General features: G+C 51.4%; 8 protein-coding genes across 8 annotated transcripts, besides 1 other annotated feature; 5 read left to right on the top strand and 3 right to left on the bottom strand.

Annotated features, from left to right (window-relative positions):
* Positions 1–516: 516 nt before the first annotated feature.
* On the top strand, positions 517–1,395 carry NFIA_070000 (putative esterase/lipase; the record flags this gene model as incomplete). Its single annotated transcript, XM_001263725.1, has 1 exon — positions 517–1,395. One exon carries the CDS (start codon positions 517–519, stop codon positions 1,393–1,395), a length of 879 nt encoding a protein of 292 aa, XP_001263726.1.
* Positions 1,396–2,336: 941 nt separating this feature from the next.
* Positions 2,337–3,952, top strand: NFIA_069990 (uncharacterized protein; the record flags this gene model as incomplete). The annotated part of the gene is made up of 2 exons (XM_001263724.1): positions 2,337–3,233; positions 3,287–3,952. The coding sequence occupies 2 exons, from the start codon at positions 2,337–2,339 to the stop codon at positions 3,950–3,952; spliced, it is 1,563 nt and encodes a 520-aa protein (XP_001263725.1).
* A 409-nt stretch (positions 3,953–4,361) lies between these two features.
* NFIA_069980 (uncharacterized protein) lies at positions 4,362–5,361 on the bottom strand (the record flags this gene model as incomplete). Its single annotated transcript, XM_001263723.1, has 2 exons — positions 4,362–5,239; positions 5,289–5,361. The coding sequence occupies 2 exons, from the start codon at positions 5,359–5,361 to the stop codon at positions 4,362–4,364; spliced, it is 951 nt and encodes a 316-aa protein (XP_001263724.1).
* A 43-nt stretch (positions 5,362–5,404) lies between these two features.
* Positions 5,405–5,433: a microsatellite.
* Positions 5,434–6,486: 1,053 nt separating this feature from the next.
* On the top strand, positions 6,487–8,267 carry NFIA_069970 (SD08430p; the record flags this gene model as incomplete). Its single annotated transcript, XM_001263722.1, has 2 exons — positions 6,487–7,880; positions 7,928–8,267. The coding sequence occupies 2 exons, from the start codon at positions 6,487–6,489 to the stop codon at positions 8,265–8,267; spliced, it is 1,734 nt and encodes a 577-aa protein (XP_001263723.1).
* A 512-nt stretch (positions 8,268–8,779) lies between these two features.
* Positions 8,780–9,150, top strand: NFIA_069960 (uncharacterized protein; the record flags this gene model as incomplete). The annotated part of the gene is made up of 3 exons (XM_001263721.1): positions 8,780–8,872; positions 8,933–9,119; positions 9,140–9,150. 3 exons carry the CDS (start codon positions 8,780–8,782, stop codon positions 9,148–9,150), a joined length of 291 nt encoding a protein of 96 aa, XP_001263722.1.
* A 171-nt stretch (positions 9,151–9,321) lies between these two features.
* Positions 9,322–13,821, bottom strand: NFIA_069950 (putative ABC multidrug transporter; the record flags this gene model as incomplete). The annotated part of the gene is made up of 2 exons (XM_001263720.1): positions 9,322–10,747; positions 10,793–13,821. The coding sequence occupies 2 exons, from the start codon at positions 13,819–13,821 to the stop codon at positions 9,322–9,324; spliced, it is 4,455 nt and encodes a 1,484-aa protein (XP_001263721.1).
* A 2,620-nt stretch (positions 13,822–16,441) lies between these two features.
* Positions 16,442–17,434, bottom strand: NFIA_069940 (uncharacterized protein; the record flags this gene model as incomplete). The annotated part of the gene is made up of 2 exons (XM_001263719.1): positions 16,442–17,250; positions 17,305–17,434. The coding sequence occupies 2 exons, from the start codon at positions 17,432–17,434 to the stop codon at positions 16,442–16,444; spliced, it is 939 nt and encodes a 312-aa protein (XP_001263720.1).
* A 538-nt stretch (positions 17,435–17,972) lies between these two features.
* Positions 17,973–18,614, top strand: NFIA_069930 (Yae1 family protein; the record flags this gene model as incomplete). The annotated part of the gene is made up of 1 exon (XM_001263718.1): positions 17,973–18,614. One exon carries the CDS (start codon positions 17,973–17,975, stop codon positions 18,612–18,614), a length of 642 nt encoding a protein of 213 aa, XP_001263719.1.
* Positions 18,615–20,100: the final 1,486 nt, after the last annotated feature.

The raw sequence follows: 20,100 nt of genomic DNA, 5'->3' as shown, positions 1-20,100 counted from the left end.
ATGGTGGAGCTGACGGAATGACGAAGCAAAAGCTTGGAAGGATGGATTTACCCGAATTGTGCTAATATAGCTGCGCTATCTCATAGGCAGAATGGTTTTCGTAGAATCTCAATTATTGATACCTAATCTAATCCTGTGCCATGGATACCAATCATGTAGTCCCGCACCTGACATCAGCAGGCTTGAGGTCATGTTAAAGAATATAGACGAATGCCTCGGTAATCGGTATTTCTCTTGTGAGTGCCTTTATTACTCGTTGGCAATGATGCTTTCCTGAATCAAGACACTTAGTGGAGCCAGCCCGATATTACCTATATTTTCTCTGCAGCACCACATTCAAGCATATGGCAGAGGTAAAGAGGCGTCCTCTTCCCGAACCCATATTCTCCTCCCTCCGTTGTCGGCCATCAGTTAACGTGAAGAGTTCAAGTCCGGAACTTTCATCGATGTCCCTATCGAGAACGTAATTGACCTTCCCGTCGTTGCCCTTGCCAGGCTTTTTATCTTCATTGATTAATGTCTTACCTAATATACATCTACCGCAAATTATTGGCGGTGCTCATCAGAGCTGTTGTCACACTTGGCAAGCGCATCTCTGTAAATCCAGATGATGTCCTTCAGATAACGTCACGAGACGCGGGCAGACACTTGAGGGCTCACCTCTATCGGCCAGCAACTGCGTTGTCGCCATCGCCTGTCCTCATCAACTTCCACGGGAGTGGGTTCTTGTTACCGCTTCACGGAAGCGATGACGAATTCTGTCGACGAGTAAGTCGAGAGACAGAATATACAGTGTTGGACCTCCAATACCGACTGGCGCCAGAACATCCATTTCCAGCGGCGCTTAACGACGTGGAGGATGCGGTCAACTGGGTCCTGCAACAGCCAGACAAGTTCGATTTGACTCGAGTGGCTATCTCCGGGTTCAGCGCAGGAGGGAATCTCGCGATCGTGGCAGCTTCGGTGCTCTTCCCACGAGAGACATTTCGATCTGTCCTCGCATTCTACCCACCACTCGATTTGTACACAGACCCGGGAGCCAAACGCCCGCCGGATCCGGCAGGGAAGCCCATTCCTGCACCTTTGAGTCGGTTGTTCGACAAGTCCTACGTCCCTTCTGCGTACGATGCCAGAGACCCACGTATCTCACCATGCTATGCGCAGCCTGAGAGGTTTCCAGATCGCGTTCTTGTTGTGACAGCGGCTGGCGACAGCCTGGCCGGTGAAGCTGAAGCCCTCGCTGCAAAGATAGCCAAACTGCCTGGTCGCCAGGTTGTGTGCCAGAGAATGCAAGGTTGCAATCATGCCTGGGACAAAAGTGCTCGTCCGGGAACCATCCAAGGTGATGCCAAAGAAAAAGCCTACACCATGGCCGTTGCAATGTTGATGCGCTAAGTGGCCCGGTTAATGGTCTTCCACGTGGTGTGATCCACAGTTTATTTGCCTCCCCCTTTTAGTGATGCTCTTGGCCACATGCGGACTTGCAAGAGTTGGAATTTGAAAGTCAAGAACATTGAGTAGATAGCTGATCGCTCAGACTCTGCCCTTACCATATATCAGTAATTCCCCCCTGCTGATCCCTATGATAGTACCGAGAAATTCCAATCAATTGTACAACAGTAGATCATGTTAAGAGGGGCCAACTGTCTCACTTTAGGAACAAATGTTCAAATTCTTGAAACCAACCCATCGACCGAAAGTGGGTCATAATTCTGAAGCCGCCGGTTCCTGATCCAAAGGAATGGTGATACAGCGTGGCTGAAACCACGGGTTTCTTAGCGCGGACCGTACCGGTCTCACCTTCGCCCTAAGCCCTAGATGCCTATTTTGGCATGCTTTGTGCCTCCAAAGTCAGGCAGCATGAGCCTGAGCCTTAGCAGGCGTATTAAGATTACCAATGTATCGGTGACCCTAGTAGAAGAACAGGCGATCTTCTTCCGGCCCTGCGTATCGTGGTGTAACAATAGTTGATGATTCATTCGGTCAGACGGTCCTCGTGGGTCTCATGTGCAATGCAAGCCTGAGGCCCGAATCGGCTTGAGTTGTTCATTTCCTTCTGTCTTGCTCCGTGTCCATCGCTGCCCATTTCGCGATTTTAGTGCCTTTTTATCTTTCCTTTTCTTCCGACCGTTCTTGCTTGCTCCATATGAAGCCCACCCCGCAAGTCGGATGCTGCTCTTGAGCGCTTCCATCTCGTCCACCGTGCTTCTGGTACTGTGGACGAGTGAATTGGTATCTTCCGCTGTGCGTCCTTGAACTCTGGTCGGTAAGGAAAAAAGAGTTTAGAGTTATGTTCTGAGTTCTGTGTACTCGAATACACCAAAAGTGATCGCATTATGGAGCCGTCAAAATCGGTCAGCATCGATGAAGCGCAGTACCGCAATGAGGTTCTTCTGCTTCCATCCGAAGAGGTCGAGATTGCTCGGGATAAACAACTAGTTGACGAAGCACATGAACTGGGATTAAAAGTTCCAGAAGTCGAGGTTACCGCATCGGTGGCCGCCTCAATCGCCTCGGGAATCATAGATCTATCCTCCCCTGTCTTGTCTGCCAGTTCCTCGACAGACCGCAACTCGATATGCGAGGTAACACATTCTTTCGAAAATCCTCGGTTGGACCAGGTTGCCTCGTCTCTTTCGGAACTAACCGTCTCCTCCGACCCCATGAAATGCGGCAGCCCCCGATCGATTGCATCGCTCTCCACGCGCCCCACGTCACTTTGCTCGAGTGAAGGAAGACTGGTTACTGGTTTAGACGGGATCTTTGCGGGGCAGCCAGGTCATAGAAACTCGCTATTGAGCCTATCTTCGACCGACAAGAAAGAGAAGCGGAAATCGAGCTTAAAGTCTGCCATTGGCAGGATTCATTTCAGGAAGAAGAGAACGTCCTCGACGGTCCTCCTTCCACCCGCAGCTCAGATTACCGTTGCTAGAGGGCAAGGGGGTGTGGATAGGATCTACGTGGAGTCGAGGCGGAGCGAGTCGCAGAACCCAAGTTCAGACGAAGAGAGCCAGGCCTTGAAAGTTGAAATACCGATTTACGATAAGGAAACGCTGCAAAGGAGCCTTGAGAATGAGGAGTTAGCCCAGCTGCGCGAATTGCACAAGTCGGAAAGAGATCGCCATGCCGCCTTCCAAGACAGTTTCCTGATGCAGCTCAGACGCAACCAGCAAGTTGCTGTGGCTGACAGGCTTTCGGAGAATAAAGCCCTGGAGGAGCAGAAGCGAGCGAAGGTGATTTCGCGAAATCCAAGGCCGATATTGCAGACAGGCTAACGACTTTGCAGAACGAGGCCGACGCCGCTCGTATGGAGGAACGGCAGCTTGCAGTCGAGATGGATCAGCTGCGTGAATTTGAGAGGGAGAAGCAGAACTCCCGTACTCGCATCAAGTATATGGAAGGATACTTCAACAACGCCCATCCCCCACCAATATCGGATTCCGAGTCAAACTCCGGATCCGACCAGACAACTCCGGTCCGCCAGTACACCAATCAGCAAAAGTCCTTGCTGGCGCAGGAATACCATGACCACGAATGCATGGACCGATTACACTCGGCCAAGATCAAGGTCCTCCGAGACCGACAAGAAATCCGACTACAGGAGGCCATCGCGCGAATGGAGAGGGAGCTGGACGCGCTCATAGACAAGCATGCATTGGAATTCGCTGAACTACAACGACAGCACCAGCAGGAAGAGGCGCTGGCAATGCACGCATTCGAGACGAAGAAGACGAAGCTGCGCCATCGCTGGAACCTAGAAGAAGCCATTCTGCGCAAGAAACTAGAACTACAACACGGACACCCGTACGGTCCTCTACCCCCACTCTCATTCTCCGATTCGCATTACGAGACGCGGGACTCGGCAATTTGTGTCTCGGAAAACAGTACGAACATGAGCGGTGATGAACAGACGCACCCGAAGGAAGGTGAGGAAAGTGAACCAGTGCATTAATTTATGACGTGATGCCTCAAAGTGATACCCTTTCTTTCTTCTCGAATCATCTCACTTCCATATACGTTGCAGCTATCCGCTTTCTATTGCACTGACGGAGATAATGTTTATTTTCACCATCCAGTTATGGTTGATACTTTTCTTGTAATTATTTTGTTGACATCCTCCTAGAGCTTACTTCATTTCACTTTTCATTGTTGGACAGGCGAGCATCATATATACGCGTGGGGGCCTGTTACTTGTGCATAGCATTGATTGGAATCAGTTTTTCTGTATATTCGATAGATCAGCTTGATGTGCCGCTTATACCTCGAGAGAGGTGGAACTCAATGCATAATATAGATCTTTGCCACCAGAGTCAATGCCCACATGGAGCGAATTTCTTCTGCCCTTAGATTAGCGTTGTAATTCATTCGCCTGATGTGAATATAGCATGCTGCCGTAACCTGTCCAGGAGCGTTTCCACTCGTCCATCACCCCCAATAAACACAGCTTCCAGCCTCTTGTCTCTCCCGCGGTCGCCGATAATGACCGCGCGCTCAATGAACCCCGTGTCAGAAAGCTTGAAGCGTCCCACCCGTCCATCCTCCCATTCCAGACGAACATATGTCGCCTCGAGAGTCGTCGGGGAAACAGAGACAATCCCCAAGTCATTTGGCTCCAACCGACTCTCGTCTATACCGCCACCCACACTCTCATCTTGGACTCCGCCCAGGTCTTCCTTCAGCATGTTAACCGCATCGACTCGTAAATGCCACGCAACAAGCTGTCGCCTCAACTCGCGAACTAGACCCCGCAGGTCCTGCTTCCGCACCCGACCCTTCCCCGGCTTGAGGGGTGCATCCTCTTCAGTGGACTCCTGCGTCGGCGGTAAAGGCAGATAGACGCGCTCCAGTTTCTCGATAGGAATAAATGCAGGGATTGTGTGTCGGTGCACCCGCAGCCTCTTCTCGTCGCCCGTGCCGGCCCGTCTCAGAAGCACGTAGTACGGTTTCGTGAAGCGGCCATTTCGACAGCAGATATCAATGCGCACACCTAGTAGATTTGGATGGTCCGAATGCGGAGAAGGATCTTTGAAGGGGAAGGTGGTTGCTGAGAACGCGACGCGGTGATGGTTCAGTTCGGCGTGTTTATCGGCGGCTTGGACGAGGGGGGAGACTTCGTCGGTTAGGGATGAGGTGGGTGTAGGCGCCGCTGCTGCTTGGCGCGCCTTCAGTCGTTTTTGAAAGTTATCCGACGAAAGAAGGCTGGAGCTTAGGAGTCGACGCCGTCGTTGGAGATTGCGGACTGGTATGTGGTTAGCGTGGCGTGATTATGGGTGGTTTGTAGAACTCACTTTCGCGCCGGATGGAGGATATCTCAGAGTCTAACTGCTCTACCACCTGTTTAAGACTGTCCGGTGATTCCATTACTGCGGTTTGGAGTATACAGGCGATCTGATCTCTCATGTAGATATGATGGTGCGGATATGATGGTGCGGAGAAGCACTTTACCATTGTCATGTTTGTTTGTGTTGCTACGGCGTCACGTGTCAACGAATCCATGCAGACTAACTACGACGAAGATCCAGTTTCGTCCCAAGAAATAGCGATGAAATACAGAGTAGTCTCAAGCTCTTGTTCCTCCGCTCACCGTGCCTATGCATTTTTCATTCTTAATTACAGGCGCATAGTTGACATGGCGATGCCACGATAGCAACAGGACCGAGATCTCGGGCATACGATAGGCAAGGGATTCATGTCAGCCAGCACATATGGCATCAGTGCATATAGAATAGCCTAGCTTCTAAAGTATGAAGAATCATGCGCACTTGCAGTGTGTACCAGAGCTGATCTTTAAACGAGCTATGACGATCTGGAACCATATTTGAGCCGTGTCATTCTGTATTGTTTCACTGGCAAAAGACTCGAGCCAACGGTGGATGGAAAGTCAGTAGTGACACAGACATCCCTGTAACCCCCATGTAGATCAGCTGTACCTACAGTTAGACTGCAAAAGACGCGAAGAAAAGAGATGATATAGCCTCTTCCACGATCCCTCAGTCCCTGGACTATTATTAGCCGCCCCCCGAGTCGCCGACACTAAGATAAGCTTCGCCCGAACGATCTCCAGAAGGTCCCTTGAGGCCAGCTTGCCTCAGTCGGATTTCTTTCAAGCTTCCAGATTGGACCCTAGCACCTTCTCCTCCACTTTCCACCGCCGCATTACGGACTAGATGGATGCATTATCCTAACCTTGACCCTGTCTCTCATTCCTGTCATCCTGACCCTTCCACTCCTTCCTCCCTTCATGTTCGAGCCACCTCTCAGCACTCTCCTTCTGCAGCTCACCAACCCGACGAGGTAGAACTTGACCAACTAGCATGCAACAGCAATAATCGCAGCAATCACAGAGGCGAAATCAACACAGACGTCCCTCATCAGCCCGAAACTTTGTTTCCTGCACCCTCAGATTTCGAATTCGACTCGGACAGTGAGGACGACACGGCGGGCACGCGACTTCTTGAGCATCACCGCGGACGAAGCAGTACACAGATGAAGAACAAGAGTCGCACAGTTTCAAAACGTCGCTCCAAACCGAGCTTGACCCTCGCGACCGGCACGCAGAACGGCTCTGCTGGCGGCGAGATGAATTCCAATATCGAAATGCGCAAGAGGGATACCTCCCTCGAATCATCGGGTGGGCAGGCCTCGCGCTTGATGGCCCGGCAGAGCTTCTCCTTGAACGATGACCCCCCGATTACTCCGCAGACTCCAGCTATGGCAACGACTAGTTTTGCCAACTTGCCTTCCTCCGACCGAAGGAACTTTTTGCTATTGTGTGTTCTATATTTCCTGCAGGGAATCCCTATGGGGTTGGCCACAGGATCTGTTCCGTTCCTGCTCAAACCATACCTTTCCTACGGTCAGATCGGCGTTTTCTCGTTAGCGTCTTACCCTTATTCCTTGAAGCTTCTCTGGAGTCCGATTGTCGATGCAGTATGGAGTCAGAGGTTCGGGAGACGGAAGAGCTGGATCACACCTGTCCAGGTCATTGCGGGCCTGGCGATGATCTATCTGGGTGGACACATTGAGGAGATGATGGTAAAGGCCGGTGCCAATGGTGGTGCTGGCGTCTGGAATTTTACGTATTGGTGGTTCCTGCTCGTCTTTTTCTGCGCCACCCAGGATATTGCGGTGGACGGCTGGGCCATTACGCTCATGTCACCTCCGAACATCTCTTACGCCTCGACCGCGCAGACCGTTGGCCTTACAGCCGGGCACTTTCTGTCGTATACAGTCTTTCTGGCATTCAACTCCAAGGATTTCGCGAACCGCTGGTTTAGAACGGTTCCCGGCGAGGATGGCCTGCTGTCTTTGGGCGGATATCTGAAATTCTGGGGTTGGGCTTATCTATTTGTCACGATCTGCTTGGCTGTCATGAAGAAAGAAGACAAGACAAGGGAGCGGGACAGCATCACCGATGTCTACAAGAGCATGTGGAACATCCTGAAACTCAAGAACATCCAAACCATCATTGCTATTCATCTTATCGCCAAGATTGGTTTCCAGGCCAATGATGCTGTCACCAGCTTGAAGCTGTTGGACAAGGGATTCGGCACGGACAACATGGCGCTTGTCGTCCTGATCGACTTTCCTTTTGAGATTGGTCTTGGCTACTATGCTGGAAAATGGTCGACAGAATATACTCCCATGCGGCTGTGGTGCTGGGCGTTTATTGGACGACTGGCTGCAGCCGTCCTGGCTCAAGCTACCGTTATGATCTACCCGGCCAGCGAGGCCGTTCCTTTCTGGTACATTTTGGTTGTGATTGGGGAGCACGTATTTTCGACATTCATGAACACAGTCATGTTCGTTGCAGTATCTGCTTTCCATGCTCGCATTGCCGATCCCGCCATTGGAGGAACGTACATGACCATGTTGGCAACGTAAGTTCCCTTTGCTTATATTTACTGTTGTATACTGACCGACCTAGCGTCTCCAATCTTGGTGGTACATTCCCTCGGTACTTCATCCTCAAACTCGTTGACTTTTTCACCGTGGCCACCTGTATTCCCCCAGCCATCCCGCCTGCAGCGGAGAAGCTGAAGGGCGATTTGATCACATCTGCGTTCTCTTGCGCCTTGGAGCCTGACAAGAACCGCTGCGTCAACGGCGGTGGAGTGTGCGAAACCAATCGCGACGGCTACTACATCACCAATATCCTGTGTGTGTTGATTGGAACAGTCACCTTTATCATGTTTATCCAGCCTGCGGTCCTGAAGCTCCAGAGTCTGCCACTAAGGGCATGGAGATTGAGCAATGGAGATCGGTAGTAGATGCCAGGTTATGAAATGACATGTTCAACCATTATACTGCGTCCATATCATGTATATTAGATAGCTTGCTTGAGAGTCATGGCTCATCAGACCTCTGCGTTAGACAAAATACAAGTTGGCCATACAGCCGGTATGCTCCATATCTACCTCCACAGAGACATACTCCGGAAGGTTTGCCAACGCACAGGATCCCTGTACATCGCCAATCACATCCGCCGCCAACAATCTGCAACAAACTCATGTCGCACCATTCGCCATGTTCCTGACCAGCGGGCCTCTGCAGATTCGGATCTAATATTAGACCTATACCAATCGACCAGTGGAGAAGTCGTATGGGCATACTCGCGAGTCGCGACTAACACCCCTGCTATATGGCTAGCTCAGGGATCACTAGACTACTCCTCAAACTTCTCTTCCGTCGTCCTTTCACCACCCCATCTCCGCCTCCCGTCCTCATCCGCTTCAACATCAGAGTACCTTCAGTAAATAGCAATACGAGACCGACAACAATGTATCTACCACCCCTCCTCACCGTCGCCCTAACCCTCGTGCTCTCAACAACATCCGCCCTCGAGACCCGCGAGATCCTCGCACCCCGCAACGTAAGTTTCTCTCTCCCTTTTTTTTGAATGGCATGGATTACATGCTAACGAACTGGAAAGTGGGACTTCCGCCTCCTCGGCCCGGGATGTAACCCCAACGTGTCGAATATCGACATCTCGGTTTTCCACCGGTCGGGGCTCTACGGGCGAGACTGCGAGGCTCTCGATACGAGACTCTACAACACGACGAGTGTGAAGAGTGTTTCGTGGAAGAGCCCGAGCGCCGGGGCGGATCGGTATGATTTGTGTATGTATAGTGATGCGGAGTGTGGGAGTGATAATCCCGATGTTATTCGCGGTGGGTGGGAGGTTTGTTATCCGTTTACCGGGTGGGTGGGGTTCAGGGTTGTACAGGGGGGGGAAGAGTGTTGATTAAACGGAAGGAAAGGTGTGGATTTCTATGTATAGGGATAGTGATAGTGGGTGTGTACATGTGGCTTGATGAACAGTTAAGCAGTCTTGCTCTTCTTGCGCTTGCCGAATGAAAAGTTCCACTTCTTCACCCGGAAACAGTAGTAGAGCATCACTGCCACGGCGATGTCGAATGCGACGTACGCCCAGAAGATCCCGAAGTTGCGCCACCGCTCGCTCCAGTAGATGTTGACGCTCGCCAGGTACTGGTCGGCGACGGAGAGTGAGCAGAATTCGCACGAAGACGTCGCGCTGGGGTTGCTGAGGTGCCCCGGTGCCACGGCCATGTAGTCTGCCATGTATTCCTGGCATGTCTGCCCCGATGGAGGATTGAAGACGGCTGTTTCGGCTGCGCTGCACTTCACTGCGCGGCCGTGCAGCTGCGTGGCGGCCATTCCGCCCACCCAGTAGGTGAACGGCGAGACGCGGTACATGAAGATCCAGAATCCAGGCAGTGCTTCGGGTGTCTGCATGACACCGTTGAACGTCAGAGCCATGGAGAACAGGAGGGTCACAATGGCACCTGCCGTTTCGGCGTCCGGTAAAGCGGCAATCACAAAATCAGCGAAGGTGCTCGCGTAGATGAAAAATTGTACGCAGAACAACAGGACCAGCCCTTGCCGGGCAGAGGATTGCACGCCATTCACTGCGTAGTAGTAGCAGCCGAACACGAGAATTCCCATCAGGATCTGATAGGGAATCTCGACGATGATGTTCGCAATCATAAACGCTTTCCAGGAATACGTCTTGCTGGGCCGCTCGCGGACCTCATAGAGAGCACGCTGCGTGATGAACAATGGGATAATCTGCTGGACAAGCGAGGAGAAGATGGCACACAGCATAAACACGGAGAAGATGACATTCTGCATGCCCTGCAGGGAAGTATCCGCCTTGAAAAATGAGAAACCGATGAACAGACCCGCGCATATGCCAAGCATCATCTTGGCCACAATGTACATGGGGAGTCTCCAGTATTGCTGGAAAACTCGCACGGTGACAATGGGCAATTGCTTGAAGAACGGCATGGCGAATTCCTCGTGCTCGCGGTCTTTGGGATTGGTACTATCGTTACTTTCAGCTTCGCCTCGCTTGGCCTCGTGGATGCGGTCGATTTCGGTCTGAACCCCGGCAGCTTCTTTGCTTGCCTTCCACAGGTCGAACCAGTTCTCGCCTCGAGGGTTGGTGCCAGCGTTGACAACTTCAAGCATATATTCGGCTGGGTTCTCTTGATCACCACAGCGGCGAGCCCCATGCGACTCGAAATAGTCGAGGAGCGTCTGCGAATTCTCTCCAATTGGGCCAAAATACACTGTCTTGCCACCTCGAGCCAAGAAGAGCAGCTGGTCAAATTGCTCGAACAGGATGGCACTAGGCTGGTGAATGGTGCACAGAATGGCTTGTCCTGCGTCAGCCAGCTTGCGGAGGAAGTTGCAGATAGCCCAAGAGCTCTGAGAATCGAGACCGCTACACCAATTAGCACAAGCAGAAATCCGAGCAAAATTGTCTTACCTGGTTGGTTCATCCAAGAACAGTAACAGTTTCGGCTTAGCCGCCAGTTCCACACCAATGGTCAACAGCTTGCGTTGCTCAACATTCAAACCCTCGCCAGGCACACCGACCACTGCCTCAGCAAAGTCCTCCATGTTGAGCATCTTGATGACCTCTTCCACGTACGCGTATTTCTCCTCCTTGGATACAGAAGCTGGCTGGCGCAGCATCGCGCTAAAGCGCAGACTCTCACGCACCGTGGCTGTCTCAAGATGCAAATCCTGCTGCTGCACGTAACCCGTTTTCCTTTGGAAGCTTGAATCCAGCGGTTTACCATTGACGAACATGTCTCCAGTAATAACGCCCATGGTTGTACGGTGTGCCAACACGTCAAGCAGCGTGGTCTTTCCCGCACCACTGACACCCATTAGGGCCGTCAATGTACCCGGCTTGACCCAGCCTGATACGTGATCAAGCAGCCGACGAGGCTCACCTTTGATCTCGATATCGTACACCACATCGCGCCAGGTGAAGATATCCTGCTGAGGAGGAATCGACGTAATACCTTGGTCTTGCTTGTTTTCTTCAGCGGAGGAAGAAACCACCGTCTTGCCAGCGCCGGCCTCTTCATCCGCACCAGGCTCATGTCCATTTTTCAAGTGGGCAGGCTCATGGCCGCGACGGAAGACAAGAACCTCCGCTGAACTGGTCGTGGCAGAATTCAGTTCGGTTGCGGTGAAGTAGATGACCATGAAGCCAACCAAGAATGCTATCAGAATACCAAAGTTTCTCCAGACATGCGAATAGCTGTAGCTGTATGACGCTTCGATGTATGCATCCCCACTAACAGTTCGACGACCAGCAACAGCACCTCTTGCCGAGCAGACGAAGGAGTCGCCGGGTAGATTGGGATAGGCAGGGATAAACTGTGAACAGGTAAACTCCCGCCCATGAAACTCATTGGCTATCAGGATCTCAAAGGCATAAAAAATAGGATTCAGATAGTGAATCCACTTGAACCATGGGTGCATATAATTTACTGGAACAACGAATCCGGTGTAGATTACTAGCATCAAAATCAGGACACCGGCCAGTGTCATGGCCTGGGAAACAGTCCTGGTGATTGCGGCCATGGTCCGGAAGACAGCACTCATGACGAACATGATGATGAACGTAATGAGGAAATAAATGAAGAATTGAGACGGTTCGCGACGTAGACCACTCAGGAAATAGAGAATGATGTTGAACGCTACTGCCATGAGGAACTTGACCGGGATATCACTGACAACCCCTGCAATGGCCTCGGTGGCGGGATGATAGAAGGCAAAAGATGCATGTTTCTCGACGATTGGTCGCTGGGAATATAAGCTATTGATCTCGGTCATTGCGGTAAGGGCATTAAGCAGCACGGCGTAGAAAAGGGTCGCACCCTTGGCGTAAAACCCCGCGGTGGCTGTGGGAGTTCCGTAGAAGACAGAACCCACGATCAAGGCGAGAATGGTATTGCCAATGAATGTAGTCATAGTGGAAGTCCGTTCATTCCACACTCGTTGATATGCACGCTTGGTGTTGAGCTTGATCTGCATGGGAATGCTGAGGAGATACGGAGACTTGGGCCGAGTATGGGATGCCTGCGCCAGGCGCTTGCGCTGCTGAAATTCGAGGAGTTTCTCATTGCCCTGCGAAGACGTTTCTCCTTGGAAAGCAGCCATCTCCCGCTGAAGCTCTTTGTATTCTTCCGACTCCTGCCAATATGCTTCGAACTCAGCCGCGGTTCGGGGCACCTGGGACTCCATACCGGGCCGAGCTTGTCTTTCAATCGGGTTGGTCACCGATGTGAGGAAATCTCCGGTCGTCTGACGTGGGGGACAGAACCATCCTTGCCGTTCGAAGAACGCCTTTGCCTTGCTGGCCGGGCCGAAATAAATCTGGCGTCCCTCGTACAGCACCACAGCTTTGTCAAAGAGATCATAAATGGCCTGGCTGGCTTGGTATATCGCCACAGCGTGTGCGGACGAGTTCAAGTCTGCAGCTAATCGCAAGGATTCGACGAACTTCAACGCGGTTGCCGAATCCAAGCCTCGGGTGGAATTATCCCAGGCTGCCAGCGGAGCGCCTGCCAGAGCCATTTCCGCAATACTGACTCGCTTGCGCTCACCACCCGACACTCCTCGAACCGTGTCGTTTCCAACCTTAGTGTTGTAGGTGTGGCTAAGGCCGAAGACAGCCATGACGACTTTGGTCATCATCTGAGCGTACCCGTTCCTGGACATACCGCCCAGTCTCTTAGACGGAGTGCGCACCGCTGCCGCAAATTCCAGAGTCTGGCCGACAGTCAAATGAGGGAAATGCTTGTCGACTTCCTGGTTGTAGACGACTTCGCCTTTGAACTCTTTGATCATCGTAGATTGCGGAATTCCGCTGTAGTGAAGGACGGTCTTCTCGTCAACGTTCAAGCCATGTAGTTCCCCACTGAGAGTCTTGAGAAAAGTGCTGCACCCTGAGCCGGGTCGACCCAGCACAATCAGCAACTCCCCGCTGTGCAACACGCCGTTGAAGTCATGCAGAATGGTCTTGGAGGTTTTGTTCCGGAAGTTCCAAGTCTCCCGCCGAAAGGGAGCGGTTATAATGTCTGCAACTGTCTTCTGCAATTGCAAGGCCGCTCCAGTGCCGGAGACGCGAAGATGTTGGAAAAATATGCTGGCTTCTTTACGAGGAACTCCTTCTTCATTGAGCACATGGACGACCTTTCGTAACCATTTGTACAGATCAAAGTCTTTATTTTCCGGGTTCAAAGCCGGATCATCGAGTGAGATATCGGCCACAGTGCTGACCCTGGAGACTGCATTGTCACGGCTGGCTAGCTGAGTGAGGTAACGAGCTTCATCCGGGGGGATGGAAGCTCGTCGGGTGGCTACCGGAGTCAGCTCGTCGTATTTCTCTCCCCGACTATTGGGCCTAGTATTGGTCGATGAGGTAGCGACTGAACGAGAACCACCTTGGATCGGCGCATATTCACTTGCAGCGCCGTCTGATATGTCTTCTGCCATTGTCGATTAGTATGCGATTGGAAAGAAGGTGACCATAGAAGGGAAGGTCTGCTGCTAGATTCTATGAAAATGAGGGGATGGAAGTGTGTCTTTTCGATGATGCAAAAGAGAAAGTTAAATGAACGGGAAAGATAGGCGATATAAAGGAACGACAGTAAACGTGGTACAAGAAGAGAGAGTCAATCTTGATGTGTCTGACAGGGACATGGAAGGCATTCTGGACCGAACGAGCTACAGAAGACGTACCATTGTGTCGGGCAATCTGCAAACCCTTTTTTGGGCGTCTCTGCTTATGCAAAGCATTATGAGCGTATAGAGTATAGACAAACGGAAGGAAAATGAGTGACGATGCCGAGAATCCACAGTGGATCTGGAACCAGGAAAAGTTGGAACCGATCAGTGACCACAACTCTCCGAATCCGTGAGCCTATTGAGTGCCGTGTATCTTCTTGTAAGGCCCACGGTTACCACTCGGCACTCAGCTTATGACACCGAGAGGTGTTTCCCGGAGCCGTCGGATAGCCCGTTACAGAGCGAGATTTGCAGCAACTGAGTTAACGGAATGATAATTCGCCCGAGGCTGTCGATAATCACAGTAACCAGTAGCTGAATATGGATCGGGTAGATACCTTCCGAGATCCCCCTTTTGGAAGTCGACGCGAATTAGGCGGCCACATAACAGTAGGACGACATGATGCAGATAAGAGATTGTTTGTGTTTGCGATGTATGTCCAAACACAGTCCGTCAAGGATGGCATCTGCGTCTCACTGATGGATCCCGGTACGTATCCAGAGTATGAAGATCATCGGTTGATGCTGCTTATGGTAGATGACGTCGATGGCCATAAAAGATCTCTAGACTACTCCGTACTAGTACTACCCTGCGATCGAAAGTCTTGGCACGTGTCTTGGGGGATCGACCATCCATCCCTGATAGGTCGGTTAACAACTAAACCCGCTTACTCACGTCGTGCCTGAGCTGCCTGGACATCTAGTATTCATTCATCCAGGCATCAATGATCCATAGATATAATATTATACCACCGGGCTAGAAGGTATCCGGACGATATACACTTCAGTCTAGGGTGGCATATTCATAATCATGGTGGTATAATATCTAAACGGTTCTCAAGACTGCTTGTGCACTCGCTTCAGGAGCTCTTGTTGAAGGCTGCTTCAATCCTATGACTTCAATCGTGTAATAAGGGCCACCATATACCAGGTGACTTGCTCCCCAGATTTGCGTCATATTCCATAAAGAATTGCCCCCAACTCTGTCCGTATTGCTGGGAAGATTGAATGGTAGCCGTCCAGGAGACATAACCAGGATCACCAGGTATCAGACGGAGGCCTTCGACGAATGTTAATCAGCTCATAGCTCATCAGAAGCCAGCGCTCGAGAAGTACCAACAAGGAACTGGTTATATTGCAAGACCTACCAAACATTAGCGAAGAAGCCCGAAACTTATTCAATATAACTCATTACTATACCTTTTGGCTCTCCTTGACAGGGCATCTAGACCCAGCTCCAAACTATCCCGCGGATTGGAGCCACGTCTTATTGACCGGCCAAAAACATCCTCCGTATCAGTAGTATTGCCTGAGTACCCGGCGGTACGCCTTGAGGAGTCGGGAACATATACTTCTTTCGTCGTTAGCCAGCTACAGCACAATGATGATTAACAAGAAGACATCCCGCAACTCACTGTGCAAGACGAGGCATGCCACTTCTGCCCAGGGTGTAAAGCTCCCACGAGGCCGCGGACACGGTGAGCTGTCTTGTTGGGGGTCCAGTTTATGATGATGGCAGCTTGGACTGCGCCATTTCCTCCCACGAGCCATTCTCCTGCGTGTTCTCGAAGTTTGTTGAGGGATTCGCTCCACCCACTCTCAACGGCAATTCTCGGTATGTATGTTTTTGGAATATTAATTGCGAGATCGGATGTCTTTATCGTGCGAACGAATCGGCCATTGAATGAGAAGATAGCAAAGGAGGGGAAAACTGAGGATGAGGTGGGTTGGAAGGGAAAAAGGACCAAGGCAATCTAATGGATATGAGAGAAAAACATATGATGTCTCTGGCTGTGAATGAAATTGGGGTAGCCATTGGATCATGGCCAATAGGGTAAAGAATGAATTGGGCCATTCACTGAAGTCTTGCAGATTTCTGCTGCTTTGGTGAATTACTCTTAGGTACGATGACTGACGTTATAGTGCATGCACTACAGTTCAAGAATATGACTCTCAGGATTTGCTATCATGGGTAACTCAGTACTGCACAGATTAGGAAGGCAGAAACGTCTCAAGTCCAGGTTGAACGGAAGCCACGTCGAACTGATCTGGTTATGTCATAAGTCTACTTCATTGTAATCACTGGGAATAACCTCGGAACATTAGGTGAACAGGATACGGTAAATGTTAGTGTCTCTATTGTGGCGCAGCTGTTGCATAGTAAATATCTTTAGATATATTATAGAAAACAGCCCCTGGCTGCAATGGTAAGTAATGCTTGGGCTTTAATATGGCTAATAGTATATACAGAGACCGCAGGTAGAGACAACCGAACCCGATATAGACTGGCGATCATGTATGTAGAATGTAGATTGCAACCTCGGCAGGTTCAAAATCTGCTTCCAGTCTTCTCATACTCCCTCTTCAGCTCCCACACAGCGCAATCAAGCAAGAGCCGAGCATAGCCCCGATGGAGTCTCCCTGTCCAACCGGGAATCGTCTTCTGATGCTGCAGATCCCCCTCCTCAGGTACAATCTCGTAGTCATGAGCGGAAGCAAACCGCACCTCTACGAAGGGCCCCTGGCTTTCATCGTCTTCCACCCCATCAAACGGCTCCGAAACGCTCAACTCATGGCGACCGCCCGACATCAACCGCCACGGATACCCCCAGCGTGCAATCTTCTCAAAGAACCGACGTGGTTCATCCGACATACGCCAGGAAACCAGTAACCTATCCCTGTCATCCTCCGACGGTGGCCGTTCCACAACAAACACACCATTCAGAAGCGAACGGGGTCCCCCCGACACCTCAGGCGATGCAAATCCCGCAAGAGTATCACCGGTGTCCCCTGGAGAAAACTTTCCTTTAACTAGGAGGCCAACAAGGCTGCCTTCTGTGCGGAGAACCTTGTTGCCTATGAACGCCCGAGCCCACGCACTAGTGATTTCGCAGTTTGTACTTTTGCGCTTATCAGGAACGTCGTCTGTTCCTTGAGCTCGGGGCAGCAGTGCTTTGACCGGTACGCGAGCCGCGTAGACATCGGTATATGCACAAAACTGAGTTGAGGGATTCTGTGGAGTGCGAAGAGCGATGCTAGTTGTTGGTTCAGGAGGGAGAGGGGGATATTGTGCCTCTAGCGTGCTAAGGCCTCTGTGGATGCCGTATCCGAGTGCCACTGGAGGGAGAGTGAGGATGACTAGAAGACGGGTTCTAGATCGTGCTGCCATTATTGGTCGGAACTATGAATAACGTTTGGCTCTGTGGAATCGATGGACAGGCCGGGACAGATCGATTGTGAGATATCGAGTGGACAGGTCTTTTGTACGTTGGCCGTGCCCGACTGAAGGATCATGCCATGCGAGTTCGACTGGTCCCGGCATTTTGGTTAGCTCTTCGGAGAATGATGGTCGAGACGACACATCATTCGTCAAGGCATTGTAGGTCATGGTCTTTCTGATCATGATGCTATCCTCTGATAATGGAAACATGAATTCCTGAGGTACTCCATAGTCCATAGTCCATACTATTGACTCGATAGATGATTGCCAGAACACAGTAACCCCAGAACTTTAGGGAGCAATTAGCACTGCCCTTCCAGCGAATAATCTGAACAACTTAATGTGAGCCTCTTTCTATAAAACCATCACGGAATGGTAGAAACTCATACTTATGGATCGGTACTGGATAAGCTCATCTTGATCTGGTGCATCCCCACCCTTCCCGAATATCGCTGTCCTCAATTTTTTCTTCCCCGCACACATAATTGCAACAGGAATACTTGATTAGAATCCGACTTGCCGTGCAATTTTTATATCGCGACATCTCAATAATATACAGGGCATATACAATCCTGGCCAAGACGAAACGATCGGCACATAAGCTGAATCACAAATCCGGTCTCCCCGCATTCTCCTGACCATGACCTCACCACAGACCAGTTCCCTTGACGACATCTTCGGCTCGTCCCCACCCCACGAGGACGAAAAATTCTCCCAACGACCATCGATCCAAGCTCCTGAACCCTCAGATCTTCCCTCTCTCCGCCGTCAACACGTCACAGCCGGCTACCGCGATGGCGTCTCCGCCGCGAAAGGCGAGCACGTCCAGCACGGCTTCGACGCCGGCTTCCCAATCGGCGCACAGCTAGGCATGAGAGCAGGAACGGTAATCGGTATCATCGAAGGCTTACTGCGCGGATTCGAGAATCGCACTGCGTCCAGAGCAGTAAAGAAACCGCTTCAGTGGAAAGAGGAAGGGCAGGGGACCGAGGCAGACGAAGCAGAAGCAGCGCGGCAGGCGAAGAGGGAGCAGCTGCTCAGATTGTACCAGAAAGCTGTGAAGGAGCTGGAGGTCCGGTCCGTATTCGCAGGGAGTGAGGAGGGGAGCACGCGAGACAACGAGGGGCAGGAGAAACCGGAGGTTGTCCTGCGCCGGAAAGGGGACGCCGTCATTTCGCAGTGGGAGGAGCAGGTCAGGGTGGCGCAGTGGGAGGAGAATATGGCTGCCCTGGAGCCAAAGGAGGATGAGCAGCGCGCGTCAACGTCGACGGAGCAGATATGAGGTCGTTGCTGTCGTTATTATTCGACTCGATGCCATTTCCATTGCTTGCTTTGGACCGGACCAGGCTCATGCCGTGCTGCTGCAGGCTCCGTACTATCCACGGTTTCGCACACACCGTGCTATAAACGACACAGCACCTGCTGTGATCGATCCTGCAGCAATGGCGGCTGCAAAGCCTGCAGCCTGCAGTTCCAGTCTCCCTGGCAGAACTGAAACCGATCGACCGGTCCGCATCGGCAGCGCAAGGCTTTTATGAGTATTGCAGCGGATGCCCATTCCAATGCATAAGCAGGTGGGAGCTCAGCACTATTCCCGCCCCCACGAGGAACGTGGAGCAGCGATGCTTGAGATCAGTCAGACGCACACGCTAAGCTAAAGCTCGTGAGAGACAGCCACATAGAGAAAGCTAGACTAGTACTCAGAATGACAGCTATTACAAGATCCTCATCATTGGGATGTGTAGGAATATCCTAGATACACGCTGTATATTTCCTGGTACCCGACTGTGGAACCCTTGCACCAATTCGCCTCACCCGCACACCAATGCAAGACATAACCGAGACATTATTGAAGTAACTGCACTGCAGCTGCAGCTGCACCTCCAACGCCTAAAAGCCACTCGACCCGCCCGCAGGGACACAACTCTCCTCGTTATACTTAAAGCTAGCCACAACTACCTAGAAAGAGAAGAGGGGCAAATTACCCAGTACCCCGTACAACCACCAGAGGGCTCTGGCGGTCCTAGCCAGCAAAGTAACGCTCCCTTCCAAGGACCAATGTAGCGGATACAACAAGGGATGAGAAGGCTTGCGCCGGAGCGGCGGTGGCTGGAGGTTACAGTTTGGCTAGACTACTAGAGCTATATCCTATTTGGAACAAGGGATGAAAGCCAACCAAAGAGCGTAGATACTGCGCAGTAGGCGGAGGTCTGTTCGGTGGCCATCCTCATTCCTGGATACGTACGCGCTGGGCGGGATTACCCCAGCATTCCGCTCCATCTTGGAAAACCTCTGTTTTGTTTGTTTGGGTTTTACCTGGTTGTTTGTGTTGAGTTTGTAACCTATGAGAACAGTTGGCCTGCGCCTTGTATCTTGGCTATGATTCTTGATTTGACGGAGTAACATAGAGACACAGAGAGAGGGAAAAGGTCGGGTATCCATAGCGAGGGATGATGTGATAAGCCGAAATGGACATATAGGAAAGTTTCCAAAGAACGTTGAGAGTGGAATCATCAGACGCAAAGAAAAATCAAAGAAAGACAGGTTGATAGCAGGTAGACGCAAAAGAAAGAACGAGCCAAGGCCCCAACGGTGATAACCGATCCCAAAACTCCGTCCGTTGCCTCATTATTCATACATGAACCCGCTCGGGACAGCTGTCGCTGCCTCTGCGGACATTATATCATATGGCAGACATACCAGGGAGCTGCGCCCCTGCTCATTAGGTCATTGGAGAGAGCTTTCTCATCCCGCGTAGTGTTCATCGT

This window comes from Aspergillus fischeri, genomic scaffold (assembly GCF_000149645.3).
Source record: "Aspergillus fischeri NRRL 181 1099437636252 genomic scaffold, whole genome shotgun sequence".
Lineage (NCBI taxonomy): Eukaryota > Fungi > Ascomycota > Eurotiomycetes > Eurotiales > Aspergillaceae > Aspergillus > Aspergillus fischeri.
The sequence above is the reverse complement of the archived record's forward strand: the minus strand, read 5'-3'. Positions and strand labels throughout refer to the sequence as shown.